Below are 22,059 nucleotides of genomic sequence, written 5' to 3'. Positions count from 1 at the left end.
TGGCCCTGTTTCCTCCCAGGAGATTCCTAGAGAGGCCCCACAGAGGCTTCTCTCTGCCTTTTCCAGCTCTATGTCCTCCTAGGAGATTCCTAGAGAGGCCCCAAGGTGGCTTCTCCCCGCCTTTTCCGGCCCTGTTTCCTCCCAGGAGATTCCTAGAGAGGCCCCACAGCGGCTTCTCCCTGCCTTTTCCGGCCCTTTTTCGTCCTAGGAGATTCCTAGAGAGGCCCCAAGGAGGCTTCTCCCCACCTTTTCCAAGCCCTGTTTCCTCCCAGGAGATTCCTAGAGAGGCCCCACAGCGGCTTCTCCCCGCCTTTTCCGGTTACAGTTTCGGAGGCTCGGGTTTGTAAGTGGAAAATGGCAAAAAAATCTTGAATACCCAGTTCCTATCTAGAAATGTTCGTAAGTAGAGGCGTTCTTAGGTAGAGGTACCACTGTATTTTATTTTGTATACATTGAGAGCATCTGCACCAAAGACAATTTCTTTGTGTGTCCAATCACACTTGGCCAATAAAGAATTCTAATCTATTCTATTCTACTCTACTCTACTCTGATTCCAGACAAGTGTATCTTTTCTTTTATGTACACTGAGAGCATCTGCACCAAAGACAAATTCTATGTGTGTCCAATCACACTTGGCCAATAAAGATTCTATTCTATTCTATTCTATTCTACTCTACTCTGCTCTACTCTACTCAATTCTACTCTATTCATTAATCTGAAATTCTCATCCCTGGAGACCGTTCACACATGGACACCGACTTGTTTCATTGGTGGAATAAGCGAGGGCAGGATTCGTCCACAGATTGTCCATTTCTCACAATATCAAGCTACTCCAAAGTTTATATTAGTTTTCTTGCTGTAAGCGAGAGCTGTTTTGAGATGGAGGCTACACAGACATTTGCAGCAAACCAAGATCAAGGGTTGCTTCCACTGTTAACAACACACACACATACACACAATCTAACAGCAAGCTTTTCTGGGTTGTTGGAAGCCACAGACATTTTTAAAAGCAAACCAAGGTCAGGTTGGAAGGAAGAGGCTACAGAGTAACATCATGGTGTCTTGGGAAAAAATCATTTTGTTTATTTATTTGGAGAATTGATACAGCCACCTGCTCACAGCAACTTGATCAGCTTGCAAACAGTAAGAAAACACAAAATACAAAAAAGTAAAAATGAACAATAAATAATAACCAACCAACCACCCATCAGGGCGATAGCACACAGCAAAAACAAGCCATTTCTTCATATTCTGGGTTCTCCGGGCATACTGGCCAAATCACGTTTTTGGGGCTTTCCAAAAGATTGTCAAAATGAGGGCTACTCTAATTTCTGAGGGATGATGTCTGTTTATTTGTTTATTTATTTATTTATTTATTTATTTATCAATCAAAAGCAACATGAGAAAATATTATTTTACTGAAACAGTAGTAGTTGCTTGGAACAAACTTCCAGCAGACGTGGTTGGTAAATCCACAGTAACTGAATTTAAACATGCCTGGGATGAACATAGATCCATCCTAAGATAAAATACAAAAAATAGTATAAGGGCAGACTAGATGGACCATGAGGTCTTTTTCTGCCGTCAGTCTTCTATGTTTCTATTTCTTTATTAGATTTGTATGCCGCCCCTCTCCGTAGACTCGGGGCGGATGTTCCAAAGGGAGGGAGCCACCATGAAGAAGGCCCTTCTTCTGGGTCCTATCAGATGTATCTCCTTAAGGGACAGGATCCACAACCTTCGTCTCTCGCCACTCTAGTGGGTTGAGGTGGATATGATTATGACTGGCAAGAGGCGATAACCTTGGTCCCAATTTCCAATCAGTGTTACGAATTTTACAAAAATTGTGGCAGCAGCTTGACTCGGTGTCGTATGAGCAACTTTGATGCTCAAACCAAGCGAATAGAATAGAATAGAATAGAATTCTTTATTAGCCAAGTGTGACTGGACACACAAGGAATTTGTCTTTGGTGCAGATGCTCTCAGTGTGCATAAAAGAAAATATAGAATAGAATAGAATTCTTTATTGGCCAAGTGTGATTGGACACACAAGGAATTTGTCTTTGGTGCAGATGCTCTCAGTGTGCATAAAAGAAAATAGAATAGAATAGAATAGAATAGAATTCTTTATTGGCCAAGTGTGATTGGACACACAAGGAATTTGTCTTTGGTGCAGATGCTCTCAGTGTGCATAAAAGAAAATATAGAATAGAATAGAATAGAATAGAATTCTTTATTGGCCAAGTGTGATTGGACACACAAGGAATTTGTCTTTGGTGCAGATGCTCTCTGAGTGGACATAAAAGAAAAAGAGACAATTGTCAAGAATTGTGAGGTACAACACTTAATGATTGTCATAGATAAACCACCTCTGTGGTGTGGTGTGGCTTTTAAATTCTGTGTTGTTTCTGTGCTTCATTTGAGCGGGGAAATTGCAGTAAATGAAACCATAACGTCTGTCACAAAAAAATAGTAGGTACGAGCAAACAGGCTCCACAACAAGTTAAGATCAAGATCCAAAATCTGATAACCTTGGTTTTCTTTTTAACCACAATTACTTGAAATAAAGCATGACTTCCTGATTGCGCATATAAGCCTGATAGCCACGACTTCCAAAACACCGTAGCTAGATTCACACAGAAAGAAACACATGATTGCGCAATGTTTTGATCCTGTGGCTTGGTTTTTAGCAATAGCATTTAGCATTTAGACTTATACACCGATCCATAGTGCTTTTACAGCCCTCTCTAAGCGGTTTATAGAATTCAGCATATTTGCCCCCAACAATCTGGGTCCTCATTTGACCCACCTTGGAAGGATGGAAGGTTGAGTTGACCTTGAGCCGGTGGTGAGATTTGAACTGTTGAACTACAGCTAGCAATTAGCCAAAGTAGCCTGCAGTGCTGCACTCTAACCAGCTCTTTTAAGCTTAGTATCTCACCATTCTCTTACCAACCTCGTGCTAAGGAAGTCTACTCAAAGGAAACACCAAAGTACAGTGGTTGGGTTTACCTAGAAACATAGAAGATTGACGGCAGAAAAAGACCTCCTAGTGCATCTAGTCTGCCCTTATACTATTTCCTGTATTTTATCTTAGGATGGATCTATGTTTATCCCAGGCATGTTTAAATTCAGTTACTGTGGATTTATCTACCACGTCTGCTGGAAGTTTGTTCCAAGCATCTATGACTCTTTCAGTAAAATAATATTTTTTCATGTTGCTTTTGATCTTTTCCCCAACTAACTTCAGATTAGGCTGAGAAAAAAAATGTGGTGCATTACTTTCTGGGCGACCTTCGTATAAATGGAGAGCCCCCAAAAGAAGCTCGCTTGATCTTTTTAAACGGAAATGTTTATTAAAGTTTGTCGAGCGTGACAGAAGGAGAGAACGGGTACAAAAAGGCCTTTGGTAAAGATGGGGGGGGGCTTTAAGGGCTTTGTAAGTGTGGTTTCCTTCATGGAGCAGAGAGCCTGGCAACCAAAGGAGGGATTTTGGGCCCCTGGTAACCTGCCTTTAAGCCTCTTTGCTGTCCGCCAATGGGAAGGGAGGGGATAAGTAGAAATCTTGTAGGAATTTGGACAAACAGATAGTTGGCAGAAGAGAGAGAGAGAAGGTAGGTAGGTAGGTAGATGATAGATAGACAGACAGACAGACAGACAGACAGATATAGAAGAGAGAGAGAAAGAAAGAAAGAAAGAAAGAAAGAAAGGGAGATGATAGAAGATAGATATAGATGATAGATGATAGATAAAAAGATACATATAGATGATAGTAGATAGGTAGGTAGGTAGGTAGATGATAGATAGATAGACAGACAGACAGATATAGAAGAGAGAGAGAGAAAGAGAGATGATAGAAAATAGATATAGAAGATAGATAAAAAGATACATATAGATGATAGTAGACAGGTAGGTAGGTAGGTAGGTAGGTAGATAGAGATGATAGAAGGTAGGTAGGTAGGTAGGTAGATGATAGATAGACAGACAGACAGACAGATATAGAAGAGAGAGAGAGAAAGAAAGAAAGAAAGGGAGATGATAGAAGATAGATATAGATGATAGATGATAGATAAAAAGATACATATAGATGATAGTAGATAGGTAGGTAGGTAGGTAGGTAGATGATAGATAGATAGACAGACAGACAGATATAGAAGAGAGAGAGAGAAAGAGAGATGATAGAAAATAGATATAGAAGATAGATAAAAAGATACATATAGATGATAGTAGACAGGTAGGTAGGTAGGTAGGTAGATAGAGATGATAGAAGGTAGGTAGGTAGGTAGATGATAGATAGATAGACAGACAGACAGACAGATATAGGAGAGAGAGAGAAAGAAAGAGATGATAGAAAATAGATATAGATGATAGAATATAGATAAAAAGATACATCTAGATGATAGTAGACAGGTAGGTAGGTAGGTAGAGATGATAGAAGATAGGTAGGTAAGTAGGTAGGTAGAGATGATAGAAGGTAGGTAGGTAGGTAGATGGAAGGATGGATAGAAAGATAGAAAAAGAGAAAGAGAGAGAGAGAGAGAGAGATGTATACTCACCCTTCCATCCTACAGAAGTGCGTAAAATGCACACCCAAATTATCAACCTCTTTTAGGGAGGAAAAAAATGTGTCTTATACACCGAAAAATATGGCAATATTTTTAGACATCCCAACCAGCTTGGATATGTCAGAGGGGAAAAAAAATTCCTCATTCTCTTTTCAGGCACTTTCACACTCCAGAGGATCAAAATGCAGCCCTATTTTTTCCACCCGCCCCTCCAGAACCCAGTTCATAAAGTAGCTTAATGGCAAAATCTCCCGGGAAGAGCCATTGTGTTAGCATCTTTGCTGGATACACCAGACTGGTTTAATTGTTATGTAAATTACACTTGCTACGCCATCAACTTTCTTCTTAATGGGCCATTCATCACTGCAAATTTTTCTTTCAAGGAGCCAGCTGGTCTTCCTCAGAAGTCTTCCCCCTTAAAAAAAAAATAGACAGACAGACACATATAAATAGAAATAGAGAGATTAAATATAGATATAGAGAGATGGAGAGAGAGAGAGATACTAGAGAGAGAGAGATACAGAAATACAGATATAGATTATATATAGATATGGAGGGAGAGATTAGATAGATAGACAGATACTGTTGATAGGTAGGTAGATAGGTAAGTAGAGATGATATATGATATAGAGGGAGATACTATAGAGAGATACAGATATAGATTTAAATTATATATAGATATGGAGAGAGAGAGAGATACTAGATAGATACATTATGTATATAGAGAGATGATGGATGGATGGATAGATGGATGATATAGATTGATGTAGAGAAGGAGGGAGATATTAGAGAGAGAGAGAGAGATTATATATAGATAAGGAGACAGAGATTAGATGGAGAGATATACTGTAGATAGATGAATGATACAGAAAGAGAGATAAAAAGATGATACATAGATATAGAGATAGATAGATAATAGATGGTGGGTGGGTGGGTGGGTGGGTGGGTGGGTGGGTGGATGGATGGATGGATGGATGGATGGATGGATGGATGGATGGATGGATGGATAGATAGATAGATAGATAAATGATATAGATCGATATAGAGAGGGAGAGAGAGATTAGAGAGAGTATATATAGATTATGGTAGTTTATAATCTATATAGAAACATAGAAGATTGACAGCAGAAAAAGACCTCATGGTCAATCTAGTTTGCCCTTATAGTATTTCCTGTATTTTATCTTAGGATGTATGTAAGTTTATCCCAGGCATGTTTAAATTCAGTGACTGTGGATTTACCAACCATTTTATTCAATATATAACAACTTTATTCTTATTTGGTACCGTAATTAGTTTTAACAGTTGGAGTGATGGAAATCTTTTTTCTTTTTTTAATAATTGAGAATTTTTGAAGCTGTATTTGTTTATTTGTTGCTGTTCTTCAAATATTTTTTAACCTGTCAATTAGATTAAAGATTGGAGGGATAAAGTTATAGTAGTTTAAAGGAAAATAGAAAGCAAAGAGGCATTAAGTATATAATTGATATGAAAATGTGTATATGTATAGGAATAGAATAGAATAGAATAGAATAGAATTCTTTATTGGCCAAGTGTGATTAGACACACAAGGAATTTGTCTTGGTGCATATGCTCTCAGTGTACATAAAAGAAAAGATACATTTGTCAAGACTCATGTGGTACAACACTTAATGATTGTCATAGGGGTCAAATAAGCAATGAAGAAACAATCAATATTAATAAAAATCTTAAGGATACAAGCAACAAGTGACAGTCATACAGTCCTCAGTGGGAGGAAAAGGATGATAGGAAAGATGAGAAAAACTAGTAGAATAGAAGTGCAGATTAAATAAAAAGTCTGACAGTGTTGAGGGAATTATTTGTTTAGCAGAGCGATGGCGTTTGGGAAAAAACTGTTCTTGTGTCTAGTTGTCTTGGTGTGCAGTGCTCTGTAGCGATGTTTTGAGGGTAGGAGTTGAAACAGTTTGTGTCCAGGATGCGAGGGGTCAGTAAATATTTTCCCCGCCCTCTTTTTGACTTGTGCAGTCTACAGGTCCTCAATGGAAGGCAGGTGGGCAGCCATTGTTTTTTATGCAGTTCTGATTATCCTCTGAAGTCTGTGTCGGTCCTGTTGGGTTGCAGCACCAAACCAGACAGTTGTAGAAGTGCAGATTTAGTAAAAAGTCTGACAGTATTGAGGAAATTATTTGTTTAGCAGAGTGATGGCGTTTGGGGAAAAACTGTTCTTGTGTCTTGGTGTGCAGTGCTCTGTAGCGACGTTTTGAGGGCAGGAGTTGAAACAGTTTGTTTTCCAGGATGCGAGGGGTCAGTCAACATTAGACATTGATATTGTGCTTTTACACAGATGTATTTTATTTTAAGGGAGAGAAAAATAAAATATAATAAATTATACCCCCCAAAAAGAAAGAATCCAGAGAAGGGGGCAAAAAGGACTCCTGATTCATCCCATTCTCCCTCTCTGTTTGACTCTGTTTATTATTAATCATTGTTCAAACAGCCAAGCTGAGATTTATTGACACAGAAAGGTCGAGGGGAGGGCATAGAAGTCAGCCGCCAAGCCCCACGCCCCTTCCCTTCTCGGGCTTGCCAAAATGGCAGCTTCAGAGAGTCCCCGACTTACGACTGCAACTGGAGCCCAGGGTTTCCATTGCTAAATGAGATGGTTTTGTTGAAGCGACTTTCGCCGAGTTTTAGGACCTTCCTTGTGGTTGCGACGTGAATTATGCATGGCATGTTTGTGTGTATGTTTGGTTTTTAATAAGGGTTTTTAGTTATTTTAAATATTAGATTTGTTATATGTTGTTTTATTATTGTTGTTAGCCGCCCCGAGTCTAGGGAGAGGGGTGGCATACAAATCTAATAAGTAAGTAAGTAAGTAAGTAAGTAAGTAAGTAAGTAAGTAAGTAAGTAAGTAAGTAAGTAAGTAAGTAAATTCGCTGCAAGTCGTTAAATTGGCAACACGGTTGTTAAGTAAATCGAGCATCCCCATGGAGGATGCTTGTGCAAAAAGGGGAATTGTACGGCCTTGGAAGACTTCAAACCTTATAAATATGAATCTTGCGTCCACTAAACACGGGGGGATTGCTACAACGGTTGTAAGTGTGAAAAATGGTCATAAGTGAATTTTTTTCAGGGCCCTTGTAACTTCAAACGCTCGTTAAGTGAATAGTTTTGTAAGTTGAGGACTACCGGGACGATCGTAGAAAAGTTTATGATGCTTCCTGAATTTCATGGTTTGCTGGAAGACATTTCATTACCCCCCCAGTAGGTTATGTCATCAGGGAGGGAGGGAGGGAGGGAGGGAGGGAGGGAGGGAGGGAGGGAGGGAGGAGGAAGGAAGGAAGGAAGGAAGGAAGGAAGGAAGGAAGGAAGGAGAGAATAGGTTGAATGGATGGGAGGGAAGGAAGGAAGGAGTAGGTTGAATGGGAGGGCTGGAGGAAGGAAGGAGAAAGTAGGTTGAATGGATGGGAAGGAAGGAAGGAAGGAAGGAGAGAATAGGTTGGATGGGAAGGAAGGAAGGAGTAGGTTGAATGGGAGGGCTGGAGGAAGGAAGGAGAAAGTAGGTTGAATGGATGGGAGGGAGGGAGGGAAGGAAGGAAGGAGAGAATAGGTTGAATGGATGGGAGGGAAGGAAGGAAGGAGTAGGTTGAATGGGAGGGCTGGAGGAAGGAAGGAGAAAGTAGGTTGAATGGATGGGAGGGAGGGAAGGAAGGAAGGAAGGAGAGAATAGGTTGAATGGATGGGAGGGAAGGAAGGAAGGAGTAGGTTGAATGGGAGGGCTGGAGGAAGGAAGGAGAAAGTAGGTTGGATGGGAGGGAGGGAGGGAAGGAAGGAAGGAGAAAGTAGGTTGAATGGATGGGAGGGAGGGAAGGAAGGAAGGAGAGAATAGGATGGATGGGAGGGAAGGAGGGGAGGAAGAAGAAGATCTTTGCTGCTCTCTCAGCTTGATGATTCCTTGCAGACGTTTCATTCACTAGGTAACACCATCAATGCTAGTAAGGAGCAAATGTTTACTCTCGGTTTATATCCTGAATGAAATGTGACGCAATCTGTATTTTGAAACCAGACGCAACCGCGCAACTTGTTTCCCTTCTGTTTTCTTGGAGTTGCCACTGATGGAAAGGACTCCAAGCTGCTTGCTAAATTGGCAACCGACAGGACACAGCCCGTCTCTGAAAGAAAAAGCTGTGATGAGCTTCGTTGAATCATCCAGCCAGAATGCAAATATTCCCACCTGCAGCATCCTCGGATGGAAAACGTTCCTCGCTATCATTGGTTGTTGGGAAACCTGGACAGTTGGATAGAACAGTGATTTTCAACCTCTTTTGAGCCGCGGCACATTTTTTACCTTTACAAAATCCTGGGGCACACCACCAACCAAAATGACACAAAATGACACCCTAAGACACGCTCCTCTCTTTTTCCATCCCTGTCTCCTCCCCACCCTTGTGTGTGTGTGTGTGTGTGTGTGTGTGTGTGTTTGTGTATACAGTGATCCCCCGAGTTTCACGATCCCGATCATTATGAAAGGCTATATCGCGATTTTTCCACCCGGAAGTAAAAACACCATCTGCGCATGCCGCGCCCCTTTTTTCTATGGCCACGCATGCATAGATGGTGGAGTTTGCGTTCCCCCCCGGCAGATCAGCTGCTGGGCAGCTTCCCTGGGTCTTCCCCCTCTTGCTGGCGGAGAGGGCGAGCGGCGGGCATCAGCGAGGAGCCGGGGTTTCCCCTTTGCATGGGCGGCTGGTAAGACCCCCAGCGCCACTTCCCAGCTGAGTCCCGAAGCCAAACGCGGAAGTTCGCCTTTGCCGTCTGGCTTCAGGACTCAGCTGGGAAGCGGCGCGAGCGAACGGCTTGGGCAGGCGAGCGGCAGGCACGCGGGCAGGCAGGCGGCGGGCGGACAAGCGGCGGGCGGACAAGCGGCGGGCGCGGCAGCAGCGAGGAGTTTGCGTGGGCGGCGGGGAAACCCCAATCTTCGGCTCCTCGCTGCTGCGGCGGAAGTAAAAACACCATCTGCGCATGCGCAGATGGTGTTTTTACTTCCGCACCGCTACTTCGCGAAAAACCGATCATCGCGAGGAGTCCTGGAACGGAACCCTCGCGATAATCGGGGGACCACTGTACACACTCTTGAACCATTTCCAAAAACAGGTGAGGGCTGGGGGGGGTTTCTCTCTTATTCTTTGGGTGCTTTTTATCATATGCTTTAAATCAAGAGTCACTTCTCTCTCTCTTTTGTTTCTCTCTCTTTCCTCTCATTCTCTGTCTCAATCATTTTCTCATTTCTCTTTTTTCCTCCCCTTTTTGCTCATTTCTCTCTCTCTCTCCCTTCCTCTCCTTTTCTCTCTCTCTCTTGCTTTCTTTCTCTCTCTTTCTCTCTCTTTTGCCTTCTTTCTCTCTCTTGCTTTCTCTCTCTCTCTCTCACTCTCTTTCTCTCTTTCTCTTGCTTTCTTTCTCTCTCTTTCTCTCTTTCTTTCTCTCTCTCTTTCTCACTCTCACTCTCTCAACAAAAAGTTGCGAGACCGGAACCTGAGCTTCCTTCTTCGCGGCACATCTGACCATGTCTCGCGGCACATTAGTGTGCCACGGCACACTGGTTGAAAAACACTGGGATAGAAGACAAATCTTCTCAACCTCACGAAACTTTCGGTGAAGGTGGAGTTGAAGTGCACCATCCTCATCCCCCCTCCCCCCAAAGAAACTCCTCTTTTAAATCTGGTGTTGGGGTTTTTAATTAATTTATTTTATTTATTAATTGGATTTGTATGCTGCCCCTCTCCGAGGACTCGGGGCGGCTCACAACACATCAAAAACAATATTATTATTAGTATTAGTATTATTAGTATTATTATTATTAGTATTATTATTATTAATTAGATTTGTATGCCACCCTTCTCCGAAGACTCAGGGCGGCTCATAGGATACAATGTAAACAATACAGCAACAAATCTAATCAATTAAAATTGCAACTAAAAACCCAATAACAGTAAAATCAATCAGCCAATTTATTCACAACCACACATTTCATTTGTTAAATGGGGGGGGGGGGGCTGGCGACATAGGTGAGTCTTAAGACTCTTACGAAAGGCGAGGAGGATAGGGCCAGCACGAATCTCCAGGGGGAGTTGATTCCAGAGCGCCGGGGCCGCTACAGAGAAGGCTCTTCCCCTAGGCCCCGCCAAGCGACATTGTGTCTAGTTGACGGGACCTGGAGAAGGCCAACTCTGTGGGACCTAACCGGTCACTGGGATGTAATATATCATACACATATCTAAAAAATCAAATTTTTAAACTTTAAAAAACACTAATAAGATTTAAAACCATTCATTGCCATTCACACAACAAAACATTTTACACTCGTCCGGCCAGGGGGTTAAGGTCTAATGGCCCGAAGCCTGGCGGCATAAATAGGTCTTTTAAGTTTTTTACAGAAGGCAAGGAGGGTGGGGGCAATGCGAATCTCCGGGGGGGGGGGGAGAGCTGATTCCAGAGGGCCGGGGCCCCCACAGAGAAGGCTCTTCCCCTAGGACCCACCAAGCGACATTGTCTAGTTGACGGGACCTGGAGAAAACCGACTCTGTGGGACCCTCACTGCTTGCTGGGACTCATGGGTCAAAAGGCGGTTCCCGCAGGTAATCTGGCCCAATGCCATGTAGGTTCCTTATTTTTGGGCCCATAACAGGACGCTGTTGAACAGATTTGGCCTCTCCTAAAAGCTGCGCCCCGAGGGCACCATCGGAGCTTAATAAGCAGATATTCCCAAAGAGGCGTTGAAAGTTTGTGTGATCTTGTAGTACTTTTACTGAGGAACCACCCAGTCAAATGGTTGGGCTGCGTGGTTGGTTGGATTTATTTTAGGTACCTGGAGTGTAAAACAGGTTTGGGCTGGTTCTTAGAAACATAGAAACATAGAAGACTGACGGCAGAAAAAGACCTCATGGTCCATCTAGTCTGCCCTTATACTATTTCTGTATTTTATCTTAGGGTGGATATATGTTTATCCCAGGCATGTTTAAATTCAGTTACTGTGGATTTATCTACCACGTCTGCTGGAAGTTTGTTCAAGGATCTACTACTCTTTCAGTAATATTTTCTCATGGTGCTTTTGATCTTTCCCCCAACTAACTTCAGATTGTGTCCCCTTGTTCTTGTGTTCACTTTCCTATTAAAAACACTTCCCTCCTGGACCTTATTTAAACCCTTTAACATATTTAAATGTTTCGATCATGTCCCCCCTTTTCCTTCTGTCCTCCAGACTATACAGATTGAGTTCATTACGTCTTTCCTGATACGTTTTATGCTTAAGACCTTCCACCATTCTTGTGGCCCGTCTTTGGACCCTTTCAGTTTTGTCAATATCTTTTTGTAGGTGAGGTCTCCAGAACTGGACACAGTACTCCAAATGGGGTCTCACCAGCATTCTATATAGATCTCGAGGGTTAAATCTTTGTTGGGACTCTGATGTCACCAGGAAAATTCTGAAGAAGAGATCTTTTTCTGTTTTTATTTATTTATTTAGACAAGTACATATTGGTAGTATAACAATGTTTATATACATGATACTAGTAAGAGGGGAAACATTAGGACAGGGGACGGAAGGCACGCTGGTGCACTGATGCACCACCCCTTACTGACCTCTTAGGAATCGGGAGAGGTCAACAGTGGACAGTCTAAGGGTAAAGTTTTGGGGGTTTGGTGATGATACTACAGAATCAGGTAGTGAGTTCCATGCACCAACTACTCGGTTACTAAAGTCGTATTTCCTGCAGTTGAGTTCGGAGTGGTTTATACTAAGTTTGTATCTATTGTGTTCTCATGTGTTGTTTTGGTGGAAGCTGAAGTAGTCGTTGACAGGAAGGACATTGTAGCAGATGATTTTCTGAGCTACGCATAGGTCATTTTTAAGGCAACGTGGCTCTAAGCTTTCTAAACCTAGGAAAATAAAATACATACATACATACATACAATACATACATACATACATACATACATACATACATACATATATACATACATACATACATAATACAGTGATACCTCGTCTTACAAACCCCTTGCCGTACAAACTTTTTGAGATACAAACCCGGGGTTTATAGTCCAACCAGGCGGTTGGACTATAAGACCTCTGTTATTGCATTGCAAACTTGGGAGACTCAACCATTCTAGAACCCCGAATCGTAGCTCATTCATTTCCCCCCAGGAAGGAAGGAAGGAAGGAAGGAAGGAAGGAAGGAAGGAAGGAAGCCGCCCCAAGTCTACGGAGAGGGGCGGCATACAAATCTAATAAGTAAGTAAGTAAGTAAGTAAGTAAGTAAGTAAGTAAGGAAGGAAGGAAGGAAGGAAGGAAGGAAGGAAGGAAGGAAGGAAGGAAGGAAGCCGTCCCGAGTCTATGGAGAGGGGCGGCATACAAATCTAATAAGGAAGGAAGGAAGGAACTAAGGAAGGAAGGAAGGAACTAAGGAAGGAAAGAAGGAAGGAAGCCGTCCCGAGTCTACGGAGAGGGGCGGCATACAAATAGAAGGAAGGAAGGAAGGAAGGAAGGAAGGAAGGAAGGAAGGAAGGAAGGAAGGAAGGAAGCCGTCCGAGTCTACAGAGAGGGGCGGCATACAAATCTAATAAGGGAAGGAAGGAAGGAAGGAAGGAAGGAAGGAAGGAAGGAAGGAAGGAAGGAAGGAAGGAAGGAACGTTTTTGCAGCTGAAGATGTAGAAAAACGAAAGGGGTGGGGGGGTTTCCCCCCTTTTTTTGGCAAGCACAATCTCTCTTTTTTAAAAAAAAATCCTTTTTAAAACAACGTCTTGTATTTCTTAACCCCGATGTTCACTTGGGAAGGAAAAACAAATGGTTGGCCACGCAGCCTTGTTATGACTTGTTCGGTTAAACAATGGGGTGGGATTGGAACGGGGCATCTGTGCAGGGCTCTATTTCAGGAAAGGGGTTGGGGGAGAGTTATTAAATATTTTTCTTCCCAGAGTCCAAGGCTGTTAAAGAAAAAAAAATTGGAGCGCTGGGAGGGTGGGTGGAGGGGTGGAAATGGGGCAGCGAAGGGATATATATTTCCACAGCCAAATGTAAAACTGGCAGCTTTTTGTAAGCTCTTTTTTTTATCTTGTAAGCTTTCTTTTTCTTTCTTTCTTTCTTTCTTTCTTTCTTCCTTCTCTTCCTCCCTCCCTCCCCTTCCTTTTCTTTCTTCCCTTCCTTCCTCCCTCCCTTCCCTCCCTCCCTCCCTTCCTTCCTTCCTTCCTCCTTCCCTTCTTTTCTTCCTTCCCCTTCGTCCTTCCCTTCCTTCCTTTCTTCCTTCCCTTTCTTCCCCTCCTTCCCTTCCTCCCTCCCTCTCTCCTTTCCTTCCTTCTCCTCCCTTCATTCCTTCCCTTACTCCCTCCCTCCATGCCCTTCTTTTCTTCCTTCCCTTTCTTTCCCTCCTTCCCTTCCTTCCTCCCCCCCTCCTTTCCTCCCTCCCTCCCTTCCCTTCCTTTCTTCCCTCCCTCCCTCCCTCCATCCCTTCCTTCCTTCTTTCCTTTCTTCCCTTCCCTTCCTTCCCTTCCTTATTTATTTAGTTATCTCCCACTCCATGCAAACTCTGGGAAGCTAACAGCAATATGGGGCAGATCTTAAACCTGAGCGTGTGCACATACCGGCTGTTTGCTAACAACAATTGTCCAGATACAAATTGCGGTCTTAAAAGGCTGAAAAGGGACTTCAGAATTTTTGGGTCATTTTCTTCCAGCCTAAAAAAGCTTTTTAGTGCCTCGTTTGAGGCCAGGAACAAATGTCCTTTCTCCCCAGTCCCAAATTGGGCAGAAGGTCGCAATTGGAATGCAAAAAATAAACAGCAATTGGGTTTCGTTTTGTTGTCAGTTTTGTTTTTCATACTATTATTATTATTATTAGTAGTAGTAGTAGTAGTAGTAGTAGTATTTTTACTGGAGGACTCAGGGCAGCTTACCAACATAAAAAAATAAATACATAGACATAGCACATTAGAAATCGAAGTTAAAAACTTTTATCTTTTGTTCCCGCTCTGATGCGACGAATCTTCCTTGGAGCTATTAAATGTGTCCAGATGTCTCCTGCCATTATCCAGGCTGCAAATAACTCATTTATTCTAAGAGAAGTAGGGTGGGATGCTACCATCTTAATGCACGCTCAGAATGCTTCCTCCTGTGGTTTTTCTGGAGAGGAATGAAAAGAAGTAGAGGCAAAGAAATCTTGAACACCCGACATCTGTCCATCCATTACCCTGGGGTGGGGGGGAACTATTGACCCCCTCAGAGAGGGTCCCGCAACTTGGGCGTCCTCCTCGATCCCACAGCTCACATTGGAACATCATCTTTCGGCTGTTGGCGAGGAGGGCGTTTGCCCAGGTTCGCCTGGTGCACCAGTTGCGGCCCTATTTGGACAGGGAGTCATTGCTCACAGTCACTCATGCCCTCATCACCTCAAGGTTCGATTACTGCAATGCTCTCTACATGGGGCTACCTTTGAAGAGTGTTCGGAAACTCCAGATCGTGCAGAATGCGGCCACGAGAGCCATCGTGGGGCTTCCTAGATTTGCCCACGTTTCCGCGGCCGGCACTGGCTGCCGATCGGTTTCCGGTCACAATTCAAAGTGTTGGTCATGACCTTTAAAGCCTACATGGCATTGGGCCAGAATACATCAGGAACCTCCTTCTACCGCACGAATCCCAGCGGCCGATAAGGTCCCGCAGAGTTGGCCTTCTCCGGGACCTGTCGACCAAACAATGTCGTTTGGCGGGCCCCAGGGGAAGAGCCTTCTCTGTGGTGGCCCCCAGAGATTAGAATGGCCCCCACCCTCCTTGTCTTTCCCAAATTACTCAAGACCCACCTTTGTCGCCAGGCATGGGGGAGTTAGGATATTCCTTCCCCTAGGCCATTACAAGTTATGTATGGTATGTATGTGTGTATGTTTGGTTTTTATAATAAGGGTTTTAGTTGTTTTATTCAATTGGATTGTTACATGTTGTTTTTTATCATTGTTGTTAGCCGCCCCGAGTCTGCGGAGAGGGCGGCATACAAATCCAATCAATCCAATCCAATCTTATATAGAAAAGTTTGTAAGTAGAGGCATTTGTAGGTAGAGGTACCACTGTATATACAATTGTATATACAATTCAGATTATAATGAAGAGGCAATCGCCATCACGATCTCCGGAACGTTTAAAATTTATTTAAAGCTACTAAAAATTACTAAGCTTTCATCAGTCCCTACTGACTTTGTCAGAGTATTAAAATCCCCATTGGAAAAATGCCTGCTGTTATATAACGCTGCTCAATTTAGTCGCTGCGCACATAATCATTGCATGTGTAATTATTGAATTCACATTCAATTCACTGAACAGTAAAAACTGCAACAGTTTTTGGATGGAGGACCCAGAATCTCGGTTCTGGAGGTATATGTCCTTTTTAGAAGACCCCCTCCACCACCACCCCTCCCCGACGTGGTTACTAACCAGGCCAATGGCCTAAAGACAACATTGCTCGTATCCGTCACGGAAATCCCTCCGTGTAAACACAGCCTTACAACACACATATTTCCAAGCAACAGTAACGTTAAGATGTCGGGAGAATTTACAGTTGTGCTGTGATTTATGAAAGTCCGTCCTCTTTAGAGGGGCTTTTTGTGAGGCCCCCCGAGCCGAGGGAGCCGTTTGAAAGCATCGTTGTAAAAACAGAAAGAAAATAGGGGAAGAAAAAGCAAATAATGAGTCACCGTTTCCTGCCCCCCGCCCCAGATTCCTTTCTAATTCTTTCATTCTTTCTTCCTTTCTCTTCTTTCCTTCCTTCGCTTCCTTCTTTCTTTTTTCCTTTTCTTTCTTTCATATAAATATTATATAGTAGGTAGGTAGGTAGGTAGGTAGGTAGGTAGGTAGATAGATAGATGATAAAGATAGATAGATAGATAGATAGATAGATAGATAGATGATAAAGATAGATAGATAGATAGATAGATAGATAGATAGATAGATAGATAGATAGATAGATAGATAGATAGATAGATAGATAGGCAGATAGATAGATAGATAGATAGATAGATAGATAGATAGATAGATAGATAGATAGGCAGATAGACAGATAGACAGATAGACAGATAGACAGATAGACAGATAGACAGATAGACAGATAGATAGATAGATAGATAGATAGATAGATAGATAGATAGATAGATGATAAAGATAGATAGATAGATAGATAGATAGATAGATGATAAAGATAGATAGATAGATAGAGAGATAGATAGATAGATAGATAGATAGATAGATAGATAGATAGATAGATAGATAGATAGATAGATAGATAGGCAGATAGATAGATAGATAGATAGATAGATAGATAGATAGATAGATAGATAGATAGATAGATAGATAGATAGATAGATAGATAGATAGATAGATAGGCAGATAGGCAGATAGACAGATAGACAGATAGATGATAAGATAGATAGATAGATAGATAGATAGATAGATAGATAGATAGATAGATAGATAGATAGATAGATAGGATAGATAGATAGATAGATAGATAGATAGATAGATAGTTGGAGGGAGGGAGGGACGGACGGACGGACAGTATTGATAAAACTGAACGGGTCCAAAGACGGGCTACAAGAATGGTGGAAGGTCTTAAGCATAAAACGTATCAGGAAAGACTTCATGAACTCAATCTGTATAGTCTGGAAGACAGAAGTGAAAGGGGGGCATGATCAAAACATCATTTAAATATGTGAAGGGGTTAAATAAGGTTCAGGAGGGAAGTGTTTTTAATAGGAAAGTGAACCCAAGGGGGCACAATCTGAGGGGAGTTGGGGGAAAGATAAGAAGCAACGTGAAAAAATATTATTTCACTAAAAGAGTAGTAGATGCTTGGAACAAACTTCCATGGTTGGTCAATCCACAGGAACTGAATTTAAACATGCCTGGGATAAGCACATATCCATCCTAAGATAAAATACAGGAAATAGTATAAGGGCAGACTAGATGGACCATGAGGTCTTTTTTCTGCCATCAATCTTCTATGCTTCTATGAATCCTGGTATCTTGCTACCATTTCTCTCCGCTCTTGTTTCACCATCCCTGGTTGTGAAAAAAGCGGTCAATCTTCTATGTTTCTATGACAGCCAGTTGTGAGTTCGGGTTTTTTCCCCGTGTAATATTTTGAGTGTCTTTGCAATGTTTTGGCAAAATCACTTTCGCCATATTCAGAGCAGCACGAAGCCAATAACTTCACAAAGACACTCAAAATATAACACAGGGGAAAAACCCTAACCCACAACAATCTACATACATATACCCGTTGAAAATCTACGAAACAAATATATAGATATAGGATTTTTTTTTAATTGTTTTGTCAAGTACGTATTGGTGGTATACAAAGATATCACAATATTTATATACAAAGATATAACAATATTTATATACATGATATTAGTAAGAGAGAAACATTAGGACAGGGGACGGAAGGCACGCTGGTGCACTTATGCACGCCCCTTACTGCCCTCTTAGGAATCGGGAGAGGTCAACAGTGGACAGTCTAAGGGTAAAGTTTTGGGGTTAGGTGATGATAGTACAGAGTCTGGTAGTACGTTCCATGCATCATTCCTTGGTTACTAAAGCCATATTTCCTGCAGTCAATTTTGGAGCGGTTTACTTTAATTTTGCATCTGTTGCAGTGCTCGTGTGTTGTTGTGGTTGAAGCTGAAGTGGTCATTGAACAGGAAGGACGTTGTAGCAGATGATTTTATGGGCTATGCTCAGGTCGTGTTGAAGGCGACGTAGTTCTAAGCTTTCTAAACCTAGGTTTGTAAGTCTAATTGCATAGGGTATTCTGTTGCGAGTGGAAGAGTGAGGGCTCTTCTCATATAGTATCTACAGTTTGGGGGACCCCTGAGGGCATTCAGACCCTCAAGTTCCGCATTCTTTAAAATCCATGTTTAAACTCGGGTTTACTTGTCACACACTCAGCTGTGTCTGTTTTTCTTCCTCCCCCCCTTCCTCTTTTTCCAGATGTGTCATCCGGTTTCCAAGTACGGTCATCAAAATCCACTTCATGTCCCTCTACCACAGAGAGGAGGCAAGAGAGGACACAGCATCTCCTCCACTCCGGCCACTCTACCCCCAGATCTCCGCCGCTTAAGATCCACATTCCCGAGCCGGATTTGCAGAATATGATCAGGCCCTCTACCTTCTCCCACTGGACCATCAGGTAAGCAAAGTTGGTTCTCCAGCACAGGTGTGCCCATCGCCAATGCCACTTAAGCTTTTACCCAAAATTCCCATTTCTCTCCTACATTACATTACACCAATTAGCCAAAGGGCAGAGTTCAGAAACAACTCATTACTGAAATTTGATAAAATTATTATTGTATTAAAATTTATTATTGTAAACCGCCCAGAATCCTTTGGGACTGGGTGGCATGGAAGTCGAATTAAATAAATAAATAAATAAATAAATAAATAAATAAATAAATAAATAAATAAATAAATAAATAAATAAATAAATAAATAAATAAATAAATAAATAAATAAATAAAAGCCATTTAAAACGAAATTGGAATAAAATTACAGTCTTAAAATGAAATTGGAATAAAATACGATTTAAAGTGAAATTGGAATAAAATACAGTTTAAAATGAAATTGGAATAAAATACGATTTCAAATGCAATTGGAATAAAATATGATTGAAAATGAAATTGGAAAAAGTACGATTGAAAATGCAATTGGAAAAAGTACGATTTAAAATAAAATTGAAATAAAAGAAAATTTAAAATGAAATTGGAATAAAATACTGTCTAAATGAAATTGGAATAAAATGCGATTTAAAATGAAATTGGAATAAAGTACAGTCTAAAGTGAAATTGGAATAAAATACAATAATTTAAGATGTAGATAAAATAGGATAAAAATTATATTTCGGAGTCATCCCTACACAATCTACCCCAATCAGTCTCACATATGCAGATTTCAACCGAACCATTTTGCTCAATCAAGTCTTGTGCTGTGTTCAATGTTATTTTCAGATTCTGGCCACATTTCAGTTTTGTTTGATGTTTGTTTGTTTGTTTGTTTCCTTGTTTCTTTGTTTGTTTCTTTGTTTAGACTTCTATGCTGTCCAATCCCATGGGACTCAGGGCAGCTTACAATTATACAGTACAATGTTAAAAAGTGAAATAAAAATAGTAAAAACCTCATTAAACTAATAATTAATAAATTGTCATTTATTGATATGGGATTCCACGAGTCATTTGTTTGCTTATACAGGCAACAATCAAATACACCAGTACATTTATTGATTGATTATCTCATTGGGCCATATTGAAGTGCAGAGTTCCCGGAACAAATTGTTGCTAATAATTGTTGTTGTTGTGGGGAAATAAAAGGAGGAAGGTGTTATCAATTACGTTGCCACCTCGAGTGATTTATAAACATAATAAAGGCACAATTGTAAATAGTGGCAGTGCTGATCGTGGAAAACTTGGGTCAAAGTTCACGTGAAACAGAAGTTGTAAAGCTACGGGTTCAACTTCCGCCACACCTTTTACAAGTCCTGGGTGAACTACGGCGTTGAAGCTGGGAGTGAGGGGGAGGCGACGGGTGTCTTCTTTCTGCCGCGACTTCACTTTCTTCAGGAAGCAAATATCACGTGCCCCAAACGGTGATACGTTTTGCTCGACACACCCTACAGCCAGTGTTGACATAAGCAAGATTGAGCTTGTAGGTCTTGCTGGGAAACGCGAGTCTTTTCCCAAGCTGGTGGAGAGAGAGAGAGACTCCCAGAATTCCTCAGTCAAGGTGTCCAACTTCAATGACTTTAAGCCTTGTGGACTTCGATTCCCAGGATTCCTCAGTCAGGGTCCTCCAATCTTGATGACTTTAAGCCAGGCAAAGTGGGCTCTTCTATGACTTGTGGACTTCAACTCCCAGAATTCCTCAGCTAGAGTCTCAACTTGGCCGTTTTAAGACTGGTGGACTTCAAATCCCAGAATTTATCAGTCAGAGGGTCTTCAACTTTGATGACATTAAGCCCTTGTGGACTTCAACCCCCAGGATTCCTCAGTCAGGGTCTCCAACTTTGGTGGCCTTTTGAATTTACACTTCTTTCCTTCCTCCCATTTTTTTCTTTCCTTTCCTCCTTTCCTTCCTTTGTTCTGCCCTCCCTCTCAAAAGATTTCCTTCCTTTCCTTCTTTTTTTCCTTCTTCCTTCTGTCTTCCTTCTTCCTTCCTTCTTCCTTCTGCCTTCATTCTTCCTTCTTTCTTTCTTCTACCTTCCTTCCTTCTGCCTTTCTTTCTTCTTTCTTTCCTTCCTTCCTTCTTTCCTTCTGCCTTCCTTCTTCTTTCTTTTCTTGTATCTTCCTTCCTTCCTTCCTTCTGCCTTTCTTCTTTCCTTCCTTGCTTCTTTCCTTCTGCCTTCATTCTTCCTTCTTCTTTTCTTCTATCTTTCTTCCTTCCTTCTGCCTTTCTTCTTTCCTTTCTTCTATCTTCCTTCCTTCTTCTGCCTTTCTTCTTTCCTTCCTTCCTTCTTTCCTTCTGCCTTCATTCTTCTTTCTTTTCTTGTATCTTCCTTCCTTCCTTCTGCCTTTCTTCTTTCCTTTCTTCTACCTTCCTTCCTTCCTTCTGCCTTTCTTCTTTCCTTCCTTTCTTCTTTCCTTCTGCCTTCATTCTTCTTTCTTTTCTTGTATCTTCCTTCCTTCCTTCTGCCTTTCTTCTTTCCTTTCTTCTATCTTCCTTCCTTCCTTCTTTCCTTCTGCCTTCATTCTTCTTTCTTTTCTTCAATCTTCCTTCCTTCTGCCTTTCTTCTTTCTTTCCTTCCTTCTGCCTTTCTTCTATCTTCCTTCCTTCCTTCCTTCTTTCCTTCTGCCTTCCTTCTTCTTTCTTTTCTTCTGTCTTTCTTCTTTCCTTTCTTCTTCCTTCCTTCCTTCTGCCTTCCTTCCTTCCTTCCTTCCTTCCCATTCCCTTTTAGCTCCTTGGTTGCACTGAGTTAGGATTTAGCCCTGTAACCCTGCAAGGAGGAAACCGGTGCCAAACAGAACCTCCATATTCCAAGGCACTCTACCTTAGCGCACAGGACATTTTATTGTGTGTTTGTGTGTGTAACAGAGCTGGGTACCGTGGGAGACACACACACACACACACACACACACACCCTGTTAGTCCAAGAGGCTTCTTTCTCCAGCCTGCCACCCCCACCATGTCTCCAGGCAAAGCTTTTTTTGCAAGGCTCGTTTGAGGAATGCCAACCATTCGTAGCGAGAAGGCGGAGGGGAGAGGAATTTTTTTAACTTTCCTCTCTCCCGGTTCCTCCCCCTCCTGGTGGTGCTGAGAAGCTGTTCTCATGAGATCAGCTTTCCTCTCCTCCCCTGTTCCCCCCCCCCTCCTCTTCTCCATCCCATCCCACCCCCCTTTTGGCACCATTCGCTTACCTAATTTGGTGCGCCCTCGCCCTGCGTCCTCCTGATTGGTCCCCGGGAAAGTTTTCCAGCGAAGATCCTTTCCTTTTTGG

The 22,059-nt window shown here is 42.0% G+C and overlaps 1 protein-coding gene across 1 annotated transcript in view; it reads left to right on the top strand.

The window, feature by feature from the left end:
* Nucleotides 1–22,059, top strand: part of FOXK1 (forkhead box K1) — a 76,003-nt gene that overhangs the window by 15,094 nt on the left and 38,850 nt on the right. Inside the window, 2 exon segments of the mRNA XM_070761312.1 lie at nucleotides 18,567–18,687; nucleotides 18,689–18,765. Coding sequence (XP_070617413.1) covers nucleotides 18,567–18,687; nucleotides 18,689–18,765 — 198 coding nt within the window.

The sequence above is a fragment of the Erythrolamprus reginae genome, chromosome 9 (genome assembly GCF_031021105.1).
Source record: "Erythrolamprus reginae isolate rEryReg1 chromosome 9, rEryReg1.hap1, whole genome shotgun sequence".
NCBI classification, from domain to species: domain Eukaryota; kingdom Metazoa; phylum Chordata; class Lepidosauria; order Squamata; family Dipsadidae; genus Erythrolamprus; species Erythrolamprus reginae.
Note: the sequence above shows the minus strand (reverse complement) of the source record. Positions and strands in the feature narration are given on the sequence as shown.